We start from the raw sequence: 26,399 nt of genomic DNA on the forward strand, positions 1-26,399 counted from the left end.
GAGAGCTTAATATGAGGTTGGTACCTACTTCATTGTTAATTTGGTTATACGAATGTGCACTTAAAGCCGAATTATACATTTTAGTATGGTTTACGAAATTCTGAAGCTCTTGGAATATCCTCTGATGTTCTGTTTCTTTTATGATGTAATTTAAGATCTCATAATGCTTTATATGTACGAACATACGGGTTTCCTACACTGTCGTAGCTGCGCACGTGCAGTAACACTTGTTTTCTGGCTCCCTCTGGCAACAACCGAAACGAACCTATTGTCTCAAAGATGTTGGGAAAATATTGCGAATGGTGATTTGAAAAGCATTACTTTCAAAGTAAATTTCATTTTACGAAAGATGAATTATGTTACGTGTGAGAATGTGCAATGAATTTCTTGAATTACAGATTGTTAGTCTCTTGTTTAAAACTTACCACTTCAAAGAATATCAAACCCAGAAGACTTTTCCCATTTGTGTGTCCACTCTACTTAAGTGATGTTGCTAGTGGCTAAGAAGACGTGTCCTATGCTCTGAATATCTGCTGCCACGGCTGCGAGACCACGTGACAAGAGCTTTGATTGCCTTACCAAAGGGCATCGCAATCTCTATTTCAATGCTTTGGAAACTTTTGTGCTCTGTTTGGTAGAATTCGAATTTATACTTTCGTAATTACGGAAGTATACAGCATATATGTTTCTGTACATCAAAGATCTTTCCAGGACCTTTTCGTTTTTGCCGGGTTTAGTTTTCTAAAGTGGTGGCTGGAAGGTCTACACCAGTGTATAAAGCGTTAACCATTCAAAGGATTGATAAGTTATAGAGTTCCGTGGGAGACTGTCACTTAACATGGGAAAAAATATTTTTTTTAACTCGGGGAGGGGGGGGGGCTCGTATTTGTTTAATCGAGAAACCTGGGAATTTTTTTCCTTCCCCACGTACACACTCTGAAGATGTAATGCAGGAGCAAATTTTCATTAGATGCCACTTTATATTTTCCAAATATTTCGGATTACTTTTGATAATGTACAGTGCGGTTAAATTCTTTGCCATTTTGCAGGTGTTGCACGGCCAGGAGATATGCGGAGTTCGACTGAAGGTGATGGCCGCAGATCCGCGCACGGACGACCGCCGCAAGAGGCTCAGGGTGGACGACCAGTAGGTGCAGACGGTAAGTGTGGGAGTTGTGGAGCGAGCGGGCTAACACGGGATAAGCTTAGAGGCCGCTGGTGAGGGGCTCGCAGTAGGCGACGACCGGTTAGTGCGCCTGCCGTGGACGGTAAGTGTGGGGAGCTGTCGAGCACAAAACACTTGCATAATATTGGCACGTAATCTGTTCGGGGCTAGATTGGAATGTATACCGCAGAGACAGGTTGGACAGTGAAGGGGAGGCTTGTTTATAGCTATAAGAAGAGCAATAATATCGAAGGAAATTGACGGAGATCCAAAATGTAAATAATTTCGGTGAAGGTCACGGTTAAAGCAGGCTCAGATATGGTAATTGGATGTCTCTGTAGGCCCCCTGGCTCAGCAGCTGGTGTGGCTGAGCACCTGAAGGATAATTTGGAAAATATTTAGAGTAGATTTCCCCATCATGTTATAGTTCTGGGTGGAGATTTTAATTTGCCATATATAGACTGGGAGACTCAAACGTTCATAATGGGTGGCAGGGACAAAGAATCCAGTGAAATTTTTTTAAGTGCTTTATCTGAAAACTACCTTGAGCAGTTAAACAGAGAACCGACTCGTGGCAATAACATATTAGACCTCCTGGTGACAAACAGACCCGAACTATTTGAAACAGTTAATGCAGAACAGGGAATCGGCGATCATAAAGCGGTTACTGCATCGATGATTTCAGCCGTAAATAGAAATATTAAAAAAGGTAGGAAGGTTTTTCTGTTTAGCAAAAGTGACAAAAAGCAGATTTCAGAGTACCTAATTGCTCAAAACAAAAGTTTTGTCTCAAGTACAGATAGTGTTGAGGATCAGTGGACAAAGTTCAAAACCATCGTACAATATGCATTAGATGAGTATGTGCCAAGCAAGATCATAAGAGATGGAAAAGAGCCAGCGTGGTACAACAACCGAGTTAGAAAACTGCTGAGGAAGCAAAGGGAACTTCACAGCAAACATAAACATAGCCAAAGCCTTGCAGGCAAACAAAAATTACGCGAAGCGAAATGTAGTGTGAGGAGGGCTATGCGAGAGGCGTTCAACGAATTCGAAACTAAAGTTCTGTGTACTGACTTGGCAGAAAATCCTAAGAAATTTTGGTCTTATGTCAAAGCGGTAGGTGGATCAAAACAAAATGTCCAGACACTCTGTGACCAAAATGGTACTGAAACAGAGGATGACAGACTAAAGGCCGAAATACTAAATGTCTTTTTCCTAAGCTGTTTCACAGAGGAAGACTGCACTGTAGTTCCTTCTCTAGATTGTCGCACACATGACAAAATGGTAGATATCGAAATACGACAGAGGGATAGAGAAACAATTAAAATCGCTCAAAAGAGGAAAGGCCGCTGGACCTGTTGGGATACCAGTTCGATTTTACGCAGAGTACGCTAAGGAACTTGCCCCCCTTCTTGCAGCAGTGTACCGTAGGTCTCCAGAAGAGCGTAGTGTTCCAAAGGATTGGAAAAGGGCACAGGTCATCCCCATTTTCAAAAAGGGACGTCGAACAGATGTGCAGAACTATAGACCTATGTCTCTAACGTCGATCAGTTGTAGAATTTTGGAACACGTATTGTGTTCCAGTATAATGACTTTTCTGGAGACTAGAAATCTACTCTGTAGGAATCGGCACGGGTTTCGAAAAAGACGATCGTGTGAAACCCAGCTCACGCTATTCGTCCACGATACTCAGAGGGCCATAGACACGGGTTCCCAAGTAGATGCCGTGTTTCTCGACTTCCGCAAGGCGTTCGATACAGTTCCCCACAGTCGTTTAATGAACAAAGTAAGAGCACATGGACTATCAGACCAATTGTGTGATTCGATTGAAGAGTTCGTAGATAACAGAGTGCAACATGTCATTCTCAATGGAGAGAAGTCTTCCGAAGTAAGAGTGATTTCAGGGGTGCCGCAGGGGAGTGTCATAGGACTGTTGGTATTCACAATATATATAAATGACCTTGTGGATAACATTGGACGTTCACTGAGGCTTTTAGCGGACGATGCTGTAGTATATCGAGAGGTTGTAACAATGGAAAATTGTACTGAAATGCAGGAGGATCTGCAGCGAATTGACGCATGGTGCAGGGAATGGCAATTGAATCTCAATGTAGACAAGTGTAATGTGCTGCGAATACATAGAAAGAAAGATCCCTTATCATTTAGCTACAATATAGCAGGTCAGCAACTGGAAGCAGTTAATTCCATAAATTATCTGGGAGTACGCATTAGGAGTTATTTAAAATGGAATGATCATATAAAGTTAATCGTCGGTAAAGCAGATGCCAGACTGAGATTCATTGGAATAATCCTAAGGAAATCCAATCCGAAAACAAAGGAAGTAGGTTACAGTGCGCTTGTTCGCCCGCTGCTTGAATACTGCTCAGCAGTGTGGGATCCGTACTAGATGGGGTTGATAGAAGAGAGAGAGAGAGAAGATCCAACGGAGAGCAGCGCGCTTCGTTACAGGATCATTTAGTAAACGCGAAAGCGTTACGGAGATGATAGATAAACTACAGTGGAAGACTCTGCAGGAGAGACGCTCAGTAGCTCGGTACGGGCTTCCGTTGAAGTTTCGAGAACATACCTTCACCGAGGAGTCGAGCAGTATATTGCTCCCTCCTACGTATATCTCGCGAAGAGACCGTGAGGATAAAATCAGAGAGATTAGATCCCACACAGAGGCATACCGACAATCCTTCTTTCCATGAACAATAAGAGACTGGAATAGGTGTGAGAACCTACAGAGGTACTCAAGGTACCCTCCGCCACACACAGTCAGGTGGTTTGCGGAGTATGGATGTAGATGTAGAGTATCGGGCTGTAGATCACTCACCTGATGCAGACTGTGGTGGCACAGTAGAAGTCAGATACGACAGCCTCGCAGTCCGAGAAAGTTTTTTGTCCTTCCTTAGTCCCATCAGACTGGCCTTGGAAATTTCAGAGTGTGCAAGAGAGACTAGTCATTATCTCGGAACAGTGTCTGTGAGCCACTGACTGAAGTTGTGCTCTTCCGTCCGAAGACTCATTTTTCTGCTGCCCTCGAAGCTAGTCTGTCCTGTGCTGGCCTCTTCATCTCTAAATAGTGGCCGCACGTGGGCAGATTTCTGTGACAGGCCAGTTCCACATATATTTTCGACAGGACCAGCCTGCCAATCTCGCGCCTGTCGTTTTCCGCAGACTTGCGGATGCCGCTGTCGAATCTTGCCTCTCTGATCAGCCCGGAGGCTCGGTACCGTAGAGGTGGTGTAAATGAGCAGATTTTTGTTGTTTATTCGTGGGTCTACAACTGCAGTACATGCTTAACAAGCCAGTGGCCACAGGAGACAGATTTCAGAAGTGACCGTGTCTCACTGAGGGTACAACATATAGTGTGATTTTTTTTAGATGTTATTTTATTGTAGTATGTATTTAGGTTTTGAAACGGGTTTGTTTCAAAGATGATAAGGTATTACGGATGACAGTAGGGTGAAAATTGTGGCATTTGCTGGCGATTTGTGCATTATATACTTGTATATTTCTTGAAAGAAAAACTGGACATCATGGTTCCAAAAATGGATTGCTGAAAGGCTGTATTCCAGACATATGGATCTGCTTCAGAATAGTGAAGGTTTGATATGCTAGGAGGAGAGCATTCTTTATCCTTTGTACATACAGTATTCCATAATAATTGTAAAATAGTGGATGTAACAAACTTATCAGTAGTACAATACTGAACCTACTCTACTAGGTGCAAATTTTTATTCACACTCACGAAAGCGTTGGTTTATGTAGTTCTTCACCCCCAACCCTTTTCCACTTCTTTCAAGAAACGTGCACTTTCCTGAGCTCTTTTCTGAAATTATCAAAGGTATTTTAAATCAATCTTTGAAACTACAAGAAAAATGTGTATTTGAGTCAACAGGTGCACTTCATGTACCGAAGTAAAACAGTCAGTGGTCTGTAATGAAATACCTTTACAGTTTGGATTGGTTTGGTTTCTATATCTAAAACTGTTAGTTGCAAAAACATATTTATATGTCTCGAAGTACTTTGTCGCTCACATCAGGAAACATTATCTGCTTTGTATACTGCAGTAACTGATGTCGAATGTGACATCTTTTGCATCAAGAAATGTCTAGTTCTGCAAAGCAATGTGCCGTTAGGTGGAGAATGACAGTGCCAAGTGAGGGAACACCTGAAAAAAATGCCAGCAGACAGCTTTTCCTGGTGTTAGCAAAAGTCAGACATAAAATTCCTTAAGTGAAATCAACGAATTTTGAATCGTGTTGTTGTTGGTAGTATGGGGAGAGACAGAAGTTGAAGCAAAGAAGAAACTTAATGATTGGAACAACACATTCAAAAATTTCAAACTAAAAAGAAGTAAAACAGTCAGTAGAAATGACCCATCAACAGGCAGGAACAACCTCAAATATATTTCTAGGAGGAGTCAAAGTAGAATCTGTTTCACGTTTCAAGTACCTAGGAAGCACGATCTCGAAAGACGACACCATTAAACAGGAAATACTCGACAGGACAGAGAAAGCGTACGATTTTTACAGTCGGGTCAGAAATCTACTTTGGGATGATAAAATGCCACGAGAAGCAAAAGTGACCGTGTACCACACCTATTTTGTACCAGTCCTAACATACGGTTTAGAAAATGTACCCTACTAAACAAAGACGTCAGCAGAATTCGGGCATCAGAAATGAGATTTGTTAGAATTACAAATTGAACAACTAGAAAGGACAAAATCGGGAATGAGGTGAACAGAAAAGTATCTGGTGTATTGAGGTTCCTGTTACCCGTGTCTTAAAGAAACGCAGCCTTCAGTAGTATGGGCACATTTGAGAATGAACAGCCAAAGACCTGCAAAAAAGATATTTGAAACTGAGCCTATTCGGAAGAAGACCATGGGCAAGACCAAGTAAATGCTGGATAGATACTGTAAGGTCAGATGTCGAAGGGGGGGGGGGGGGGGATACATATGGGAAGCTGCCCTGGAACAGAAGATCTATGAAGACAGAACGAGATGGCGAGCACTTGTACACCACAGCTGGGAAACTGTAGTTGGAAAACGATGATGATGATGATGTATCTAAGAAGCAAGCCAGACTATAAAAATGTTTCACTACAGACTGCTGAGTGTGTTTGTTTTATTTCAATAAAACAAAATGTGTTTGGTGTTTCTTTTTGCAAGGATGGATTTAAAATATGATCTATAATTATAAAACCACTATAGAACATATGGTTATAAAAACAAAGATTTTCTTTTCTGAAACTATATTTAAAATTTTTAGGTTAGATGTTATAGTACTTTGGGCCACAAAAGAAATACTGTCTAGAAGTGTTTCAACCATTTCTTCACGCACTCTATTTTTTACATTCTTTTCACGTAATTTTCATTTGTCGCTTTCTACAAACGAGGTATTTCTTGGCACAATAGTGTGAATTTTTTGATCTGGCCATTGGTCCACTCCTTCAATATACCTGTAGCAGCTTAAACTTGCAGTCTCCTGAAAGCCACAGGAAAATTCAGACTTTCTGAATGTGATCCAGCACAGAAATCTGCTCGTGTGTGCCCAGCTGCCGGAACAGGATCACCCGTTTCAAGAACTGCAGGTAATATAGCCTGTAGGTTGTGACCACAGTAATGTGCACCTGGGGTCTGCAGGTTTTGCAGAATCAGTCAGAAATATCGGTGGCCTATACCTAAAATCTGTTGTACCTGCCAACTGTGTTCAGTTCTTATTTGCCTTCTACAGTTTGTACTTCACATCCCCCTCCCCCCTCCCCCTCCTGTGTGTGCTAGTCTCCCCCCTCCCCACACACAGTGTTTTCTTCTTCCTTTCCCCTCCCTCCCTCCGTTATCAAACTATTTCGTGATGCCTTATAATGTATCCATGTTTTTGTTAAGATGTGCCGTAATGTTCTTCTCTGATTCGATTGAGTACCTTTTCATTAAGTATTTGATCTGCCATTCTAATGATCAGCATTCTTCCGTAACATCACATTTCAGGTGCTTCTATTCCCTTCTCGTGAACTGCATATCGCCCACATTTCTCTTCTGTAAAAGGCTACACTAAAGACAGATACTTTCAGAAAAGGCATTGTAGCAATTAAACTTAAATTGTTCTTTTCCTAATTTTATTTCTTCTCCCAGAACTCAAATCCTCTTTCCATATTTCTCATTCATTTCTTTTGATGCTTCCCCAGTGTACAGGTTAAATAAGATGGGGCATAGGATGCAAACTAGTCTCGCTCATTTATCAATTTTTGCTTCTCTTTCATTCCCTTTAACTCTTATAGCTGCAGTCTGGTTTTGTACAAGTTGTAGAGACTTCGTATGTTCCTACATTTCTCTGGAAATCAAACTTATCTTTCCCAATGTCAGCTTCTACCAGTCTTTCCATTCTTTTGTGAGTAACAAGACTCGAGACCTCGATTCCATTTGTCTGACGAGAAGACCTCTGTCTGAGGAGATGTGACTGACTTAGTCCTCTTCAAGTTTCTTTATAGCTGGATTATTTGAAGATCAGAGCATAAAAATTTTGTGCTCTTTAATGGAGCTGAGTGCAGAGCATTCAAGCCTTGTGTCTAGTGATAATTGAACGAGTTATGTTGTAATAACCATGACTTTTTTGAACTTTTTATAGAATTTGTCATAATTTTCTAATAAAAGCAGTCTCTTTTATTTGCAATCCCTAATCGTATGTGAATATTGGTAAAAAATTACAGTTTAATGCAAAAATCGAAAAGCGTGCTGAAGGAGATGAAATACTTCTTTTTATTTGTAAGGATGATGAATAAATACAAACGTACTATTAAAATCAAATATTCCATTTATGATAACTGTTAATATAGAAGCAAATTCTACCTGAAAATGTGAAAATGCAAATTTACACAATAAATGCTATTTTATAGCAGTTTCTATCTCGATAAGCTATTTTATCGTAAATATATTGAAGCCGCTTTATTTTTTACATGTAAATATCAAAAAGTAACCAATTTTGATTACTGGTATTGCACAACATCTGGCAAAGCCCAATTTGGAGAGAAATTCTGCATAAGAAAGCATTTGCAAAATAAAGAACATACCCATGCACGACTGCAATGAGATCAGTTAACTTATAAGTTACGCTCTGGCCCCACCTTAGTGGATGGTTGAGTGGTCTCTGTAAGATACGTGCCACGTATGGGAATGCAGGACTCGATAGTGGGACTTAGCATCTAAGGACAAAGAAAGTGAGCATTTATCTTTCAGCTGAAGTTAGAATTATACGAAATTGCAGACACTATAACATAGCAGTTTTAGATGCAAGTGTTTCAAGCTACAGTTGCATAAAATACTGGAGGATATTGGGCCTGAACTACCTTCATTAAGACACCACCAACCTCAGCGCAAGCAGTTGGACAGTAGCCATTACCAAATGCTGTGTGCAGTCCTCGGTGCTTTGCATTTTGTGCAGCTTGTTACTGTCTTTTCTCATTTTGAAATGAATGTAAAAAGTAATCCTGATCCATCGTGGCATTCCAAATACGACCCTGACAACACCAGAAGGTATCGGTGATCCGTGTTTCAATTCTACTTTCACAGAAACTCGGAACACAGGTGTAGGCTGGCTGACCTGCGAAAGGGAGGCGGCATTCGTTCGCCACACACCACTTCCACTTACGGGGGCATTCAAAGTTTTTGATTTAGTATTGTAGTGGCCAAACTATAGAGACTTTGCTGAGAGTTTCCTGTAAAGTGCGAATAGAATTGACGATGCATGTGAGAGTGCAATTAGAACTGAAAATAACTATCTATAGCGTTGTCAAGTATGCCACATGGCCCGTGAAAGGAGACTGCAATATGCTAATCAGGGTATACGAACTGCATATGTGGTACCGATATTCTGTAGAATTTGTAACTGTTTAACTGGTTGGGAAAAGAAAAATAGTGTCAGGAAACTCCCTAAAGCTCTCTGGTCTCTGGTGAGAAAGTGCTGCTACTTTTCAACAGAAATGAGCATTTGCTGAAAGCTTGAATAGAGCCAAACAACCAATGACTATTTCATAAAAAAAAACTGTTGAAGCTTTTGTAAAAACAGTCCATGCAAAAAGCTATCTTTGTAAAGAACATAAACTACTTATCACCTTTATTGTCATTTTTTCTCCAATAACTGTGTGTGCAAGGTCCCCCCCCATCCTCTTCCCCAGTTTCATTTTCAGGCACACGGCGAGGGAAACTTTAAAATTTGTCTAACCAGATTTTTATATATATATATATATATATATATATATATATATATATATATATATATATATATATATATAATCTGTGTGTGTGTGTGTGGTTATAATAGAGGGAAACATTCCACGTAGGAAAAATATATCTAAAAACAAAGATGATGTGATTTACCAAATGAAAATGCTAGCAGGTCGACAGACACACAAACATATGTCTGCTTGTGTCTGTATATGTGTGGATGGATATGTGTGTGTGTGTGCGAGTGTATACCCGTCCTTTTTTCCCCCTAAGGTAAGTCTTTCCGCTCTCGGGATTGGAATGACTCCTTACCCTCTCCCTTAAAACCCACATCCTTTCGTCTTTCCGTCTCCTTCCTTCTTTCCTGATGAGGCAACAGTTTGTTGCGAAAGCTTGAATTTTGTGTGTTTGTTTGTGTTTGTTTGTGTGTCTGTCGACCTGCCAGCATTTTCATTTGGTAAGTCACATCATCTTTGTTGAAACATTCCACGTGGGAAAAATTATATATAAAAACAAAGATGAGGTGACTTACCGAACGAAAGCGCTGGCAGGTCGATAGACACACAAACAAACACAAACATACTCACAAAATTCAAGCTTTCGCAACAAACTGTTGCCTCATCAGGAAAGAGGGAAGGAGAGGGGAAGACGAAAGGAAGTGGGTTTTAAGGGAGAGGGTAAGGAGTCATTCCAATCCCGGGAGCGGAATGACTTACCTTAGGGGGAAAAAAGGACAGGTATACACTCGCACACACGCACATATCCATCCACACATACAGACACAAGCAGACATATTTAAAGACAAAGAGTTTGGGCAGAGATGTCAGTCGAGGCAGAAGTGTAGAGGCAAAGAAGTTGTTGAAAGACAGGTGAGGTATGAGTGGCGGCAATTTGAAATTAGCGGAGATTGAGGCCTGGCGGATGACGAGAAGAGAGGATATACTGAAGGGCAAGTTCCCATCTCCGGAGTTCGGATAGGTTGGTGTTGGTGGGAAGTATCCATATAACCCGGACGGTGTAACACTGTGCCAAGATGTGCTGGCTGTGCACCAAGGCATGTTTAGCCACAGGGTGGTCCTCATTACCAACAAACACTGTCTGCCTGTGTCCATTCATGCGAATGGACAGTTTGTTGCTGGTTATTCCCACATAGAATGCATCACAGTGTAGGCAGGTCAGTTGGTAAATCACGTGGGTGCTTTCACACGTGGCTCTGCCTTTGATCGTGTACACCTTCCGGGTTACAGGACTGGAGTAGGTGGTGGTGGGAGTGTGCGTGGGACAGGTTTTGCATCGGGGGCGGTTACAAGGATAGGAGCCAGAGTGTAGGGAAGGTGGTTTGGGGATTTCATAGGGATGAACTAACAGGTTACGAAGGTTAGGTGGACGGCGGAAAGACACTCTTGGCGGAGTGGGGAGGATTTCATGAAGGATGGATCTCATTTCAGGGCAGGATTTGAGGAAGTCGTATCCCTGCTGGAGAGCCACATTCAGAGTCTGGTCCAGTCCCGGAAAGTATCCTGTCACAAGTGGGGCACTTTTGTGGTTCTTCTGTGGGGGATTCTGGGTTTGAGGGGATGAGGAAATGGCTCTGGTTATTTGCTTCTGTACCAGGTCGGGAGGGTAGTTGCGGGATGCGAAAGCTGTTGTCAGGTTGTTGGTGTAATGATTCAGGGATTCCGGACTGGAGCAGATTCGTTTGCCACGAAGACCTAGGCTGTAGGGAAGGGACCGTTTGATGTGGAATGGGTGGCAGCTGTCATAATGGAGGTACTGTTGCTTGTTGGTGGGTTTGATGTTTAGCTACAGGGTGAACCTCATTAATGCCTTGGTGCACGGCCAGCACATCTTGGCACAATGTTACACCGTCCGGGTTATCTGGATACTTCCCACTAACACCAACCTATCCGAACTCCGGAGATGGGAACTTGCTCTTCAATATATCCTCTCTTCCCGTTATCCACCAGGCCTCAACCTCCGCTAATTTCAAGTTGCCGCCACCCATACCTCACCTGTCATTCGACAACATCTTTGCCTCTGCACTTCCGCCTCGACTGACATCTCTGCCCAAACTCTTTGCCTTTAAACATGTCTGCTTGTGTCTGTATATGTGTGTGTATGTCTGTGTGTGTGTGTGTGTGTGTGTGTGTGTGTGTGTGTGTGTGTGTGCGCGCGCGCGCGCGAGTGTATACCTGTCCTGTCCGTGCACCAAGGCATGTTTAGCTGCAGGGTGATCCTCATTACAATGAGTCTTAGACTAAAAGCTTAACACGATGAGGCAAGTATTACACTTACAATCTGTGTGTTTGTCTTGAGGCTGTGTGACTTACAGCATGTAAATATGTAGCCTAAATTGATACAGTATTTTTGAATGAGAGCACTTAGTAACTTCCAATGAACGTTACACACAACTTCTAACTTTTATAAAAAAAACGATAATCATGAAAGGAAAAAATTTATCGCTTAAAATATTTTTGTTGTTCGTGCAGTCAAACTTCAGCATCAGATGTGACATTTTAATTTTATTTCATTACTACTGACATTTTGCATCATAGCTTGCAGGCAGTATCCACATGTCAAAATTGTTATTTTTACAACACATAGTTGAGGGGATACAACATTATAAACATAGAGATATGTGAAAAACAAAACCTAGTTTAGCTTCCACTCTCACAGGCATACGTTCAATCAGGTGCCGGAAGGTTTCTTGGGCAATGGCAGCCCATTCTTCACGTAGTGCTGCACTGAGGAGAGGTATCAATGTCAGTCAGTGAGGCCTGGCACAAAGTCGGTGTTCCAAAACATCTCGAAGCTATTCTACGGTCAGGACTCTGTGCAGGCCAATCCATTACAGGGATGTTATTGTGGTGTAACCACTCCGCCACAGGCCATGCATTATGAACTGGTGCTCTATTGTGTTGAAAGACGCTGTTGTTCTTAAACAGTGCGAAGCAAGAATGTGCTTAAAACATCAGTGTAGGCCTGTGCTGTGATAGTGCCATGCAACACAACAAGGGGTGCAAGCTCCCTCCATTAAAAACACAACCTCAACATAACACCACCGCCTCCAAATTTTGCTGTCGGCACTACACAGGCTGGAAGATGACGTTCACCTGGCATTCGCCATACCCACACCCGGCCATCACATCGCCACGTTGTGTACCGTGATTCGTCACTCCACACAATGTTCAGTCGTCTAGTGTTTATGCTCCTTACACAGAGTGAGGCGTCGTTTGGCATTTACCGGCTCGATGTACGGTTTACGGGCAGCCGCTCGACTGTGAAATCAGAGTTTTCTCACCTCCCGCCTAACTGTCATAGTACATGCAGTGGATCCTGATGTAGTCTGGAATTCCTGTGTTACGGTCTGGATACATTACGACCCTCTTCAACTGTTGGGGTCTGTCAGTCAACAGACGAGGTCGGCCTGTATGCTTTTGTGCTGTACGTGTCCCTTCACGTTTCCACTTCACTATCACGTCGGAAACAGTGGACCTAGGGATGTTTAGGAGTGTTGAAATCTCACATACAGACGTGTTACACAAGTGGCACCCAATCACCTGACCGTGTTCGAAGTCTGTGAGTTCCGCGGAGCACCCCATTCTGCTCTCTCGTGATGCCCTAAGAGTACTGAGGTTGCTGATACAGAGTACCTGACAGTAGGTGGCAGCGCAATGTACCTGATATGAAAAATGTATGTTTTTTAGGGTGTCCGGATACTTTGGATCACATAGTGTACCTAGACTACATTTATCTTATGTTTTGTAATGAGAGCACTTAGTGACTTCCAGCAAACTTCAAGCATAATTTCAGACCTTTCCTAAATCTCGTCTTGCATACACACTTAAAGTCAAATATTTAACACATTAACTCATTGGCAATCAGTCGTTTAAAACTGTTTTGCGCATGGGAGTTCGATTCTGTAAAGAATTGGGAGGTTTAATGGTTTTATGTAACATGAAGGTTTAATGGTTTCAATGTAACATGAAGGTTTAATGGTTTTAAGCTTTAAGATGAAAATGATATTTTTATTGAAAATTCTTATTTAATATTTTTAATTTACATCTGAGTTTCACAGTAAACACAGTGTACAGAAATCTTCAGATGATTTTTTTGGAAGTACTGTCGTGAAAATAAATGTCTGCGCACTAACCTCAAAATTGTACAAGTATGAAGAGAGTTTAAGAGACTTGAGAGTTCGCTACCACAGCCTGTTTGACAGTAGTGACTAGCCATCCTAGTGAGGTGTGTTGTTGTCAGCTTCTTGTCATTTCGGAGGTGGCCAACCGGTGTTGTGTTGGAACGGTGTCGAGTGCCAACTGAGATCCTCGTACGGTCTTATTGGTAGTAATTTGTGAGGGACAGGTTGGTTTTCACCTTTTAGGGTGGTGGTAATTGTGTGTGAATTTAATTGTAATCCAGTTAATAGATATTGTTTCCAGATTGAATCACTGAACTCAAAATCTTGCCTTTCACTGGCTGGGAGAGAGGCAGTTGCGGAAGTAAAGCTGTGAGGGCGGGACACAGTTCGTGCCCGGTTAGCTCAGCCAGTAAGAATGTTGCCAAAGAAAGATCAGTTTCTGAGTAGTTATCCCAGTTTGGCACACAGTTTCATCCTGCTAGGAAGTTTCAGCAAGTCTCGTGTTCTCGAGTCTGTGACACCTTTACAATGCTAGAATTTTTGCTGCTGAAAATTGGCTTCTGGTGACAATATTTAGCTATATTTGTCGTGTAAGTATAGTATGGGTGCTGTGTTTTGGATATTTCTCTGGGAACTGTTTCCATCTCACCCACCTTGCATGTTTATTTTGTGCATAGAGTGTGTGTGTGTGTGTGTGTGTGTGTGTGTGTGTGTGTGTGTGTGTGTGTGTCCCTTTGTTTTCTGCATGCTTTTTAGATTTTGTTTTATAGTTGTTTCTGATAACAGTGAACCTTGTTTTTGTGCTTTTTTGTTTTTATGCTTTTTTGTGCTTTGTTTGTATTTATGAACTTGAAAAAAGTAGACTTTTTGACTGGTTTTGGGGCAGGGTGCAACCTGAGAGAATTACTGCCACTCCACATGCATTACTGAAACTTACTGTTTTATTTCTCTCTTTCTCTGCAGTGTTGACGCTCCACACAAAAAAAAAACACAAGTACAGTAAAATCAACAAAACACTTTTTCACGGAAACCACTTGACTGGTGACGACGGTGTGGAACGGGAGGTCACTCGCAACCACAAACAGAAAACTCCGAACGAGACTTGACGTCACCTGTGTGCCACTGACGGACCGGCGGTACCAACTTAACAACTACTGAGACGAGAGGTACCAACTGTTACACGACGACAAGAAACTCGTTGCTGGACGTTGCAGGTGGTTCCGTTCCTTGACGTAGTTCCCTAGTTACGTAAAATCTGACTTTTGGACTGCAGGCTGTTTAATGCTACTTCCATTTCTTCCACTTCTCGTGAAGTATCCCTGATACTAACAGGAACTGTGTGTGCGTGCAAATGAGAGAGATTGTGTTAGTGAGAGATGATGTGCAATACTTACTGTACAGACCGTGCTATTGAGCTTGGCACATTAAGATGGGGAATTTTTTTTAATAAATTTTTCCTATTACTTGGAATGAGGAGAGACAACTGCACAGAAAATTGATGCTTTGTGAATGTTAAAAATACTTCCATAGAATCTTGTACATGCTGCCTCTACAAATTTCTAGATATATAAAATTATAGTATAAACACAGGGATTCCTTTAGTTCTTCTCTCGACATTGATTTACAGCTGTGAGTCCTCACGGCAGAGAAATGTTGTGACCTCTGCCGTGCTACCGCAGGCTTCACGAGAGCTTTTCTTGTACCGTCTCGATGTCCCGAGCTCGAACTGGCAGCTGCCGAGAATCGAATACTGCTTACCTTGTGCTTCTCTTTCCATCTGTGCAATTTTAGCCCTACTGCTTACCCAAATCTATAGTGTGTCTGCACTACCCGAGAGTACTTAGAGCACAAAGCTTCATCATTTCTTCACATTATTTTTGTTTATCTTTTTGGATCGTGAACAAAATGCCTAGTCTGTGCATGCTGTTTGTTTGCAGTGTCAAAAAATTCCTGACAAAAAATCTTTTTTGTTGTCACACTGAGTATTTTCGTTTTTTAATTTTTTCTTCTTTTTTTACTTTTTAATTTCTTATATTTGTGTACGATTTCAAAGAGAAGAGAGCTCTTTTGTGTTGTTATATTTATATGTTTAACAGATGATTGTGTGTGTCCAGCTGGATGGATCATACTGTAAGCTTATTTTGGCTGTTGTAACACAATAATAAAAGTTTGATTTTCTGATCTCTTGTTCTTTCTTTCTTTCTTTCTTCTGACTATTTTTTAGCCCCTCGATAGCAACAAGTTATGGAACATACATAATTTCTGTCCTCGGTGTTGCTATGACAAGGACTGCATTAGTTCATTGCAGTTATAGGTGTGCAGTTGCCATAGCTGTTGTGGGCACACCCATAGTGTACTGTGCATGTCTCCGACACCGAACTGGGATTGTTGTGTGACTTTGTATGATACTATTTGTTTAAATTTGTACAGAGACTGAAACTGCTCGACTACAGTATTATTGCACTTCTCCATTATCGGAAGCACACAGTGACGGTACAATATACGAGTACAGTAGTGACTGAGAAAATGCGTCGCCCGGTTAATGCTTCTGGGTCAGTTGTGTACATCCTGTCGACCCCGATTATGTGCCGACTCGCAATAAGCAGATCGAATTTCCCTCACTTGCAGCTGCAATAATATTGTAGTCAACTAATAGAAAATGTATTTGTCCTGTTTTCTGTATTGTTTATATGTAACAGGAATGGTTATTAACTGTGACTGCTGTGGATGCAAACAGAAATGTCAAAGGAGAGAAAATTACTTTCAGTAGAGGTGTGCAATTAACGTTCAGTTATGGTTATCATATCAGTACGAGGCTCTCCTAGCTTTGAAACAGTGTAATAAAAAGACAATACCGTGGGGTTAATTTGTCTGCCGGTACAGCCATGTATTTGTGAGACGAGTGCTAAATAAATTTGATTGTGTAGGAGTGTACTGCCAGTCCATTTGTTGAATGTAACACATTTGAAGCAGTTTTCAAATGCACATAAGATTGTTGTATCGTAGTTCGCACCATTTGCTTCTGCTCGTCCAGGTATCCTAGCTATTTTTAATATTAAAGTAGTCACTGTAGCAATCGATACTACTAGTGTTTATGACTACGATGATTGTATGTTATAATGTTTTCCTAATGATGAACGAGGATCCTAAGATTGTATCAGGCAGTGAAAACAGAAGAATTTTGTCCCTGTAAAATAATTCAAAGTGTTACAGATTTCCAGCAGAATTTCACTTTTGCGTAGAAGAGTGCTCTTTGGAGTGCTGCCACTGCACGATTTATTAAAACAGAATTGGCAATATCATAAACTGCAATAAAAAATTTAAAGAAGGCAGTGGTTTTCCATTTGTTTCATATAGAATCTAAAAAAAATTCTTCCCCTTCTGTTACATATACAGGTTGTTCTGGAACCATTCATTCAAATTAATTCAGGATGTAGAGAATTTCAACAAATACATTTTCATAAGGAACTTATGGTCCTTGCAGCAACTTGTAATGTCAGGGAGCATTCTGTTAGTGGTATGGAGATCCAAAAGTGCTTGTGTACTGGTGGTTGACTCTGATGTCTGCTTGGAAACACGCCGCCTTGCCACAGTGGTGACTTCCTTGTAAACACGTCAGTCGTTAAAACCTTGTGACAACAACAGTGAACGTGGAGCAATTTATGTATACTTACATGCATTTCGTATACAGGTCTGTAAATGTAAATGGATAAGCTGCCGCAGGAGTGTGTCGACAGCACTTTCCCAGCCTACAAGTTCTGTAACACCAAACATTTGGGTGTTTGCGTCACCTACTGAGTGAAACTGGCATTTTCCATGTAAGCATGCAGGAGACAGGTCATAGTCTAGCAGCGCAAACCCTTGAAATCGAAGACGAGGTTCTGCGACGTGTTGAAGAAATGCCATCTGCGAGAATATAAGGTATCGGAAAGTACACGACGTACACGGGGGAACAGTTCATTTCGAGATGATGATTTTGGAAAAGTAGACATTGGACAGCATACCCGGATTAGACTTGACTTGTGGAAACATTATGCACAGTAGGCTGGGAGAATTTATTAAAGAGAACACAATGGTTTGCCTGCTCCACCACCCCCTCCAACACATGTGCACTTACATAAGCAATCGGTTTGTGGTTTTTGCAGCTGCGGTTATTGACTTAATGAGTGCGTGTCGCGAAGATGTAGGCAACAACGGCCTGCGTGGCCGAGTCACTGTAATATGCCGATCGTCAGCAGTCACGTTACGTGTGCAGACATTACTGCAATTCTGTTAAAGGTTAGGATGAAAGAGAGATGTACTACCACTGAACTATGTGTTATTCATTTAATTTATAGTGAGGCAAAAGGTGTTGTGAGGGCAGCTGTACAAATTTATCAAGAACGCTTCCCCCATCAAAGTCTTTCTGCACGATTGACATTTGTTGCTGTTCACCAAAGGTTTGTATCATCATAATTCTCTACTTTTACTCAATTTTTTTGCAATTCATTCGTAAAAAAGCACAGTAGTTATCTTTACCTTTTTACATTTAATTTTGTATGTGATATGTATTGTCTGTTCTGATGTGCTTTCGTTTTGTTATTAAATAAAATGTGACAGAATACAGCCTACGAGTACATATTTAATTTACATAGATTGAGATATACTGCCTCTTCACTACCCTGGGCGGAAGGCAGAGTCTACAACACACAGAACGTACATTGGAAGCTGAGGAACAAATTTTGGAGCACATTCATGAAGATCATACTCAGAATAATAGAAGCATTGCACATGCCAAGTAGGTGTATCACCCACTGTCATTCATTGCACTTTGAGAGAGCAGCATCTGTGACCTTACCGCATTTGATGCAGACAAACTTTCGAAAGCAAAATTTCCCTCCGCGGTGAGAATTCTCGAAGTGGGTTTTGTCACAAAGTGTGCGACACAATTTTGTAAACAAAGTACTTGTCATAGATAAAGCATGTTTCATTCGTGACAGAATAACAAATTTCTGTAACGTGCACATGTGGAGTGTGCACAATCTGCACCAACTAGTAACGACACATATTCAGCGCTACTTTTCCATAAATGTATGGACAGGTATAATCGATTATTAAATTATTGGGCCCTATTTTTTATCTGCACGATTGACTCGTAACAATTACCAAACCTTTCTAGAGGAAACATTCCTACCAACTTGATTAGAAATGTTTTGTTAGCCGTACGTCATAACGTGGTTACTTCATAGTGCTCCACCCCACATTGATCACAGAGTATGAAGATTTTTGAACAGATGATTTCCAGATCGATATATAGGACATTTTGATCCACATCGATGGCCAGCATGCAGTCCTGATTTATATCCATTGGATTTTTACTCGTGGGGCCAAATGAATGAACGCATTAATGCTCAGCAAGTAAATAATATGGATACACTTGTGCAGAGGATTTTTATTGCTGCCAGTTCCATAAAGCTAAATGTGCATGTGTGTGAAAGAGTGCAACAAAAGTGGGTTTGCTGTAATGAAGCACTTGTTGAGTCTAATGGTGGGCATTTTGAACCTGTTGTGGTATTAGTATTACAGGAAACAAAGTAATGTGGATTTCATTTTTGTTAAGGTACTGTTGTAGAAAAGGAAAATAACTGGAATTTCATTTTCGTTAGGGTATTGTTGCAAAAGAGGAAACAGTTAATTGTAATTATGCACAACAAATTATGTGGTAATTGGCAAATTTTGCGCCAAGGGAGACACATTTTATTTGATGTTAGCCTTTCTTTACTTCCGTGACCTTCATTATGGTAATGTTGCAAGAAAACATCTGGTTGTACTTAATTGTTTATGTAAAATGAATTATACGTTCTTGACAACCAAATGACTGTTCAAATTGCTTGTTTCGGTAGTACCTGGCTACCACACCGCGTCGTTGCAGACATCCGATGTTTACATTGCTCTGGTTTGCCCATTACATTTTCTCTGACCACTGTATCGATGTTTGTAACACACGAGTAAGGTCGTGTGTCGTCAGTTGACAATGTAAACAGAAATGCATCTATTGTCAAACATACAAATGTGTTCCTTAGGAATACAAAAATAAAGAACATGTTACAGTGATATTTCATTAAACTTTTTTGTCAAGCACACTGAGATGTACCGTCTGTATAATTTTGACAGGTTTTACCTTTCACAACCTGCATAATATGAAAAGGATAAATTGCCATTAGCCACATAAAGGAGGCATTGAGTCACAGACTGGCACAAAGAAAAATCTCACTAAACATTTAAACTTTCGTAAAAAAAACACACACACACCCAGCCACTGTCTCTGGCCCTAGGGCCCAGGTATGGACCAAAAGTTTACATGTGTAGCAATCTTTACCTTTGTGCCTGTCTGCGACTCAGTGCCATCTCCATGTGGTGAGTAGCAATTTATCTTTTTGATGTTGTTTTTATTCCGCTGCGGACTATATACCGGGTTATTACAAATGATTGAAGCGATTTCACAGCTCTACAATAACTTTATTATTTGAGATATTTTCACAATGCTTTGCACACACGTACAAAAACTCAAAAAGTTTTTTAGGCATTCACAAATGTTCGATAAGTGCCCCTTTAGTGATTGGCAGACATCAAGCCGATAATCAAGTTCCTCCCACACTCGGCGCAGCATGTCCCCATCAATGAGTTCGAAAGCATCGTTGATGCGAGCTCGCAGTTCTGGCACGTTTCTTGGTAGAGGAGGTTTAAACACTGAATCTTTCACATAACCCCGCAGAAAGAAATCGCATGGGGTTAAGTCGGGAGAGCGTGGAGGCCATGACACGAATTGCTGATCATGATCTCCACCACGACCGATCCATCGGTTTTCCAATCTCCTGTTTAAGAAATGCCGAACATCATGATGGAAGTGCGGTGGAGCACCATCCTGTTGAAAGATGAAGTCGGCGCTGTCGGTCTCCAGTTGTGGCATGAGCCAATTTTCCAGCATGTCCAGATACACGTGTCGTGTAACGTTTTTTTCGCAGAAGAAAAAGGGGCCGTAAACTTTAAACCGTGAGAGTGCACAAAACACGTTAACTTTTGGTGAATTGCGAATTTGCTGCACGAATGCGTGAGGATTCTCTACCGCCCAGATTCGCACATTGTGTCTGTTCACTTCACCATTAAGAAAAAATGTTACTTCATCACTGAAAACAAGTTTCGCACTGAACGCATCCTCTTCCATGAGCTGTTGCAACTGCGCCGAAAATTCAAAGCGTTTGACTTTGTCATCGGGTGTCAGGGCTTGTAGCAATTGTAAACGGTAAGGCTTCTGCTTTAGCCTTGTCCGTAAGATTTTCCAAACCGTCGGCTGTGGTACGTTTAGCTCCCTGCTTGCTTTATTCGTCAACTTCCGCGGGCTACGTGTGAAACTTGCCCGTACGCGTTCAACCGTTTCTTCGCTCACTGCAGGCCGTCCCGTTGATTTCCCCTTACAGAGGCATCCAGAAGCTTTAAACTGCGCATACCATCGCCGAATGGAGTTAGCAGTTGGTGGATCTTTGTTGAACTTCGTCCTGAAGTGTCGTTGCACTGCTATGACTGGCTGATGTGAGTGCTTTTCAAGCACGACATACGCTTTCTCGGCTCCTGTCACCATTTTGTCTCACTGCGCTCTCGAGCGCTCTGGCGGCAGAAACCTGAAGTGCAGCTTCAGCCGAACAAAACTTTGAGTTTTTCTACGTATCTGTAGTGTTTCGTGACCATATGTCAATGAATGGAGCTACAGTGAATTTATGAAATCGCTTCAATCATTTGTAATAGCCCTGTATATCTTCAAAGCTCTAAGCCAAGTTCATCCCAGTTACTGAATACAAATTATGAAGATGGCTATCATTTGTGTGTACAAAATCCGTGATACTCCAGGATGGATTTGTATCATTGATGTCACAAGATTCAGAATCTGCAGAGGATTTACAGGCAGATCTTTATCTCACACCACAGTCTTGTGACTTTTGAAGGCATTTTATGTTTGTGACAAAAATTCTGCACATCTTAATGCTCACTCCATAGATATTGCTACTTTATGTGCATAAGTGGTGGAAGCCCCTTGATTTATCTTGTGTTGTAAATAAGATTTTAGTTTCTGTGGTTACAACAAAATTCTGTTTGGGAGTGTGTGCTCTGTCTCGGTAGTGGCAACAGTGTTTCCAATAGAATTATCTGTGCACGTGCCTGCACCTTGTTGTTAATGTAAATGAGTGAGAGTTTGGCTTTCTCAGCAAGTCTACTCATGTGTCACACTGGAAAGACTCCCTTCCATCCCAATACACATCACACGTGTAATGCCTGTCAGCAAGATTGCAGATAACACCCGTTCCTTTCAAGTGTTGGTTCCGGTGTGATAGATAGAATGTATGGCAAGAATCAATGTATGTACCTGATATTTCACTGGGTCCTGGTCCATAATCCCCCCGGCGCCGAACTAAAAACAACCTTTCTCAAATGTGCAAAGTTTCAGTTCCACTAAGCTTTTCTCTAGTATTGTACTGAGTTTGGTATATAGCAATCTATCCTTTTCATTATATTGTCATTATTCCATCTTGGATTTTTCATTGTGTAATAATAAAAATAATAAATGTTCATTTCAGAAATAAAATTAACATTAAAGCTTAGAGATTGATGTCAGTACTGATGCTGAGGTAAATGGGTGCAATCTTAATTCCAAACAATAACCAGATATCAACACAACAAATAAAATTTGTGAAGTGTACAGTTCTTTGACGTTCGCCGATGACATTGTAATTCTGTCAGAGATAGCAAAGGACTTGGAAGAGCAGTTGAATGGAATGGACAGTGTCTTGGGAGGAGTCTATAAGATGAACATCAACAAAAGCAAAACGAGGGTAATTGAATGTAGTAGAATTAAGTTGGGTGATGCTGAGGGAATTAGATTAGGAAATGAGACACTTAAAGTAGTAAAGGAGTTTCGCTATTTGGGGAGCAAAATAACTGATGGTCGAAGTAGAGAGGATATAAAATGTAGACTGGCAATGGCAAGGAAAGCGTTCCTCAAGAAGAAAAATTTGTTAACATCGAGTATAGATTTAAGTGTCAGGAAGTCGTTCCTGAAAGTATTTGTATGGTGTTTAGCCATGTATGGAAGTGAAACATGGACAATAAATAGTTTGGACAAGAATAGAATAGAAGCTTTTGAAATGTGGCCCTACAGGAGAATGCTGAAGATTAGATGGGTAGATTACATAACTAATGATGAAGTATTGAATAGAATTGGGGAGAAGAGGAGTTTGTGGCACACTGACAAGAAGAAGGGACCGGTTGGTAGGACATGTTCTGAGGCATCAAGGGATCACAAATTTAGTATTGGAGGGCAGCGTGGAGGGTAAAAATTGTAGAGGGAGACCAAGAGATGAATACACTAAGCAGATTCAGAAGGATGTAGGCTGCAGTAGGTACTGGGAGTTGAAGAACCTTGCACAGGATAGAGTAGCATGGAGAGCTGCATCAAACCAGTCTCAGGACTGAAGACCACAACAACAACACAGTTCTACGTTATTGGAATGTATGAGACAGCATTTAAAAATGTGTTGCAAATAAAAGAAAATTGCTAGTGAACCCAAATGTATGCATGAAATGCTTGCGGGCAAAATGTACTGACTTGAATGAAGAGGCAGAGGAAGACAATACAGTAAGTAAATGTACCCCACTGAAGTGCTTCCATCAGTTAATGATTTTCTATCTCCAAAAAATCAAAGTGTATAATGTGAATTTAAGGTTACCGATAATTTGTCTTCACTAGTTGACTATGAAAAACGTACAATGGCAACATACATTTAAGTTTCTGTGGAGATGATAATGAGTTAATGGAATGTTTATATTGTGGTTGGGATGTAGCTCAGGCACCAGAACCTAGGTTTGCCACAATGTCACACAGTGTGAACATTAGCTAATAAAACGTACAGTATTATTAATTTGGTTTAGTGTGTCTCGTCTAATTTTTAATTTTCGTGCAGGTGTAAAAATCCACATTCATTCATTTAACTGCAGTTTGAGCCTGTATGCTGTGTGTACCCTCTGCTGTAAATAAGTAAACACACAGCTAACCACCAAGCTCGCAGAGAGAGGTCCCTAGGAGCGGTATCGACTTCGTGAAACCACCTGTATGGTGATGTAAGTTAGGATTCCAGGTACCTCACCCTGGTGGACCTCCATTTGGAAATTATCAAGAAAAAAACATTGTAATTATGTGTGATGTGCTAGAGCCTTATATTGAAAAAATGTACATATAGTGACATTGTACTGTAGTGGGTAGCATACAAGCCTGATGTGCAGAAGGTTGCTTGTTCAAATCTTGTCAGATTTTTCAAAATTTTAAAATAATTATTGAAATGGCTTTGATTATTATTTTCATTCAATTAATTTGTGTAATGGGTCCTCTCTCTGTGAGCTTGGCGGTTAGCTGTGTGTGTGCTTATTTACAGCAGAGGGTAAACACAGCGTACAGGCTCAAATTGCAGATAAATTAATGAATGTGGATTTTTACACCTGCATGAAAATTAAAAATTAGACAAGACATATCAAACCAAATTAATAATACTGTACATTGTATTAGTTAATGTTCAGACTGTGTGTGACATTTGTGGCAAACCTAGGTTCTGGTGCCTGAGCTACATCACAACAACAATATAAACATTACATTAATTAATGTAAATATGATTTTTTAAAATTTCTATCCCTTTGTCTTCTCGCCATTTTCATCATCAGTTTAACTTTTACATGTATTCTTATTTTTTCTTTCTATCTTTTCTTTTTAATCTTTGTGCATGTGATTTTTATTACTTTTTGTATTTCTTTTGATTTAATTTCTTCTTTTTGATCATCTTATATTTTTTCCCATGTTTTTGCATTCATTAATTCAGTTTCTCACTTTTGTTTAGATCTTCATCTGCATTTTTTTGTCCATAGAACAACAGGAATTTGTGCTTTAAATGTTTGAATCACGATTACCGTCCAAAAAATGTACATCTTGTACATAACAGAAAAATACGTATGACACTATTGCACAGCCTATGTCAAGAGTTTATTTCGTCTTTTGTTTTTTTAACTGACAGACCGGCATTTTCATACTATAAATATGGTGATAGAAAAATAAAAGTAAGTAAAATGAAATGCAGAAAGGTTTCAAATGAAAACAGAATGATAGAAGACAAAATAAGAGCAAATGAAAACGTTAATACGATGTTTAAAATGACCTGCAAAGGATTAGAAATTTTTTAAAAATTACATTAAAAAGCAGTTAATTGAATAGAAATGATGATGAAAGGCATTTTGATAACCATATAAATATAAGAAATTTTGAAACATCTGACGAGATTTGAACCCACAATTTCCTGAACGACAGGCTGTTGTGCGAACCACTACGCTCCAATGCCACTATATGTAAAGCCATGATTTTAAGGCTGTAGAAGTTGAGACACAGTTTTCACTCTCGCTCTCCCCCTCGTCTTCCCCACTTACTTGCAAATGAGGGTGAATGTGTGCAGAGTGAGATACCTCAGATCTTACTCTACATCACCATCCAGGTGGTGTGAAAAACTCGATCCTACCCAAGCGGACATGTCATTGTCATGTGAACTCATATTTGGGAGAGCAGTGGTTGAATTCCCTGTCCGGTCACTTAATTTTACATCTTTGAAGGTTTCTCTAAACCATTTAAGGCATACATATGCTGGGACAGTTACGGCCAGTTTCTTCTTCCACTCTGAGCTGGTGACCCATTTCTAATGCCCTTGTCATTGACAGAATGTTAAATGGTGATCTTGCACCTCCTCCCCCCCCCTCCTCCACCCTCTTTTTAGCGTCAATACAGTGCGTGATAAAAAATGAAGCACCTCAGAAGGGAAGGAGGGAATGAAATGAAGCTTCACAGGTTGAGAGGGTACATGATGTTAATGCGCTGATTCAAAAAATAGAGAACTTAGCAGTACGAACCGACTTATCAGTATGACACAGCATCCATTCTGGCCCTGATGCTTGCACTAATGCAGTTGGGAAGATGTCATAAAGGTATTGTACCCTCCCCTGAGGAAAACTGGCCCACAACTGTCATAGCTTGTCCTCAGAATCCTAAATAAGGGTAGTGGAACGGAGTCGATATGTGAACTGGTGCCACACGCATTCTATCGGGAACAGAATCGGAGATCTCACTGGCAGAGGAAATCCCTCGACATCGACCAGACAGTTTGCACAGACACGTGCCGTTTGTGAATGAGCATTGTCCTGTCGAAAAATGGTACCCCGATACCGTCACACGAGAGATAACTGGTGTGGATTCGGGATGCCCTCGACGTACCGCTATGCCATCAGACTTCCCGTAGCTCGGTGTGAAGTTATACCCGAAGGCTCCCTACACTGGGTCACTGGGAGTAACACTGCTGTGCGTGTCCGAGAACACTGGAAGAATGGACCCTCTGCCCAGATTGCCACTGTACTCGCCGCGATCGTCGGGGTAGTGCAGAACCGCGATTTGTTGCCGAGCACAATACGTTGCCGATCGTCAGCAGTTTGTGCTTCCGGTCTTGACGCCAGTCTAGACTCGGCTGTTTGTGTCGTGATGTCGACGGCAGCCTACGTGTGGGACAGTAATTCCCAGGTCCAGCTACTGGCAGTCTCTGACCAGTGGTGTGGAATCACTCAGAATGTTGCAGGGAGTCCATTACTCGTTCTCAGACGGCAGTCGGAGATGTGAAGGGGTTAGGATATGCTCAGTACACAATACAGTGATTCTCTCTAGTAGTCATCTGTTGTGGTCGGCTGGAACATCGAGAACGAGTATGTCTGCCCTCTTGTTCCCGTGCAGTGTAGCATCGGGCCAGTGTTACAT

The 26,399-nt window shown here is 41.1% G+C and overlaps 1 protein-coding gene across 2 annotated transcripts in view; it reads left to right on the forward strand.

The window, feature by feature from the left end:
- The window catches only part of LOC126427339 (RNA-binding protein 45), a 146,695-nt gene extending 127,053 nt beyond the window's left edge, over positions 1 to 19,642 (forward strand). For both annotated transcript variants that reach the window (XM_050089665.1, XM_050089666.1), the window contains exons 10-11: positions 1,050 to 1,160; positions 14,501 to 19,642. In XM_050089665.1, coding sequence (XP_049945622.1) covers positions 1,050 to 1,151 — 102 coding nt within the window. In that variant the 3' untranslated portion in view covers positions 1,152 to 1,160; positions 14,501 to 19,642. The remainder of the gene's footprint in view (positions 1 to 1,049; positions 1,161 to 14,500) is intronic.
- Positions 19,643 to 26,399: the final 6,757 nt, after the last annotated feature.

Source organism: Schistocerca serialis, chromosome 11 (genome assembly GCF_023864345.2).
Source record: "Schistocerca serialis cubense isolate TAMUIC-IGC-003099 chromosome 11, iqSchSeri2.2, whole genome shotgun sequence".
Classification (NCBI taxonomy): Eukaryota; Metazoa; Arthropoda; class Insecta; order Orthoptera; family Acrididae; genus Schistocerca; species Schistocerca serialis.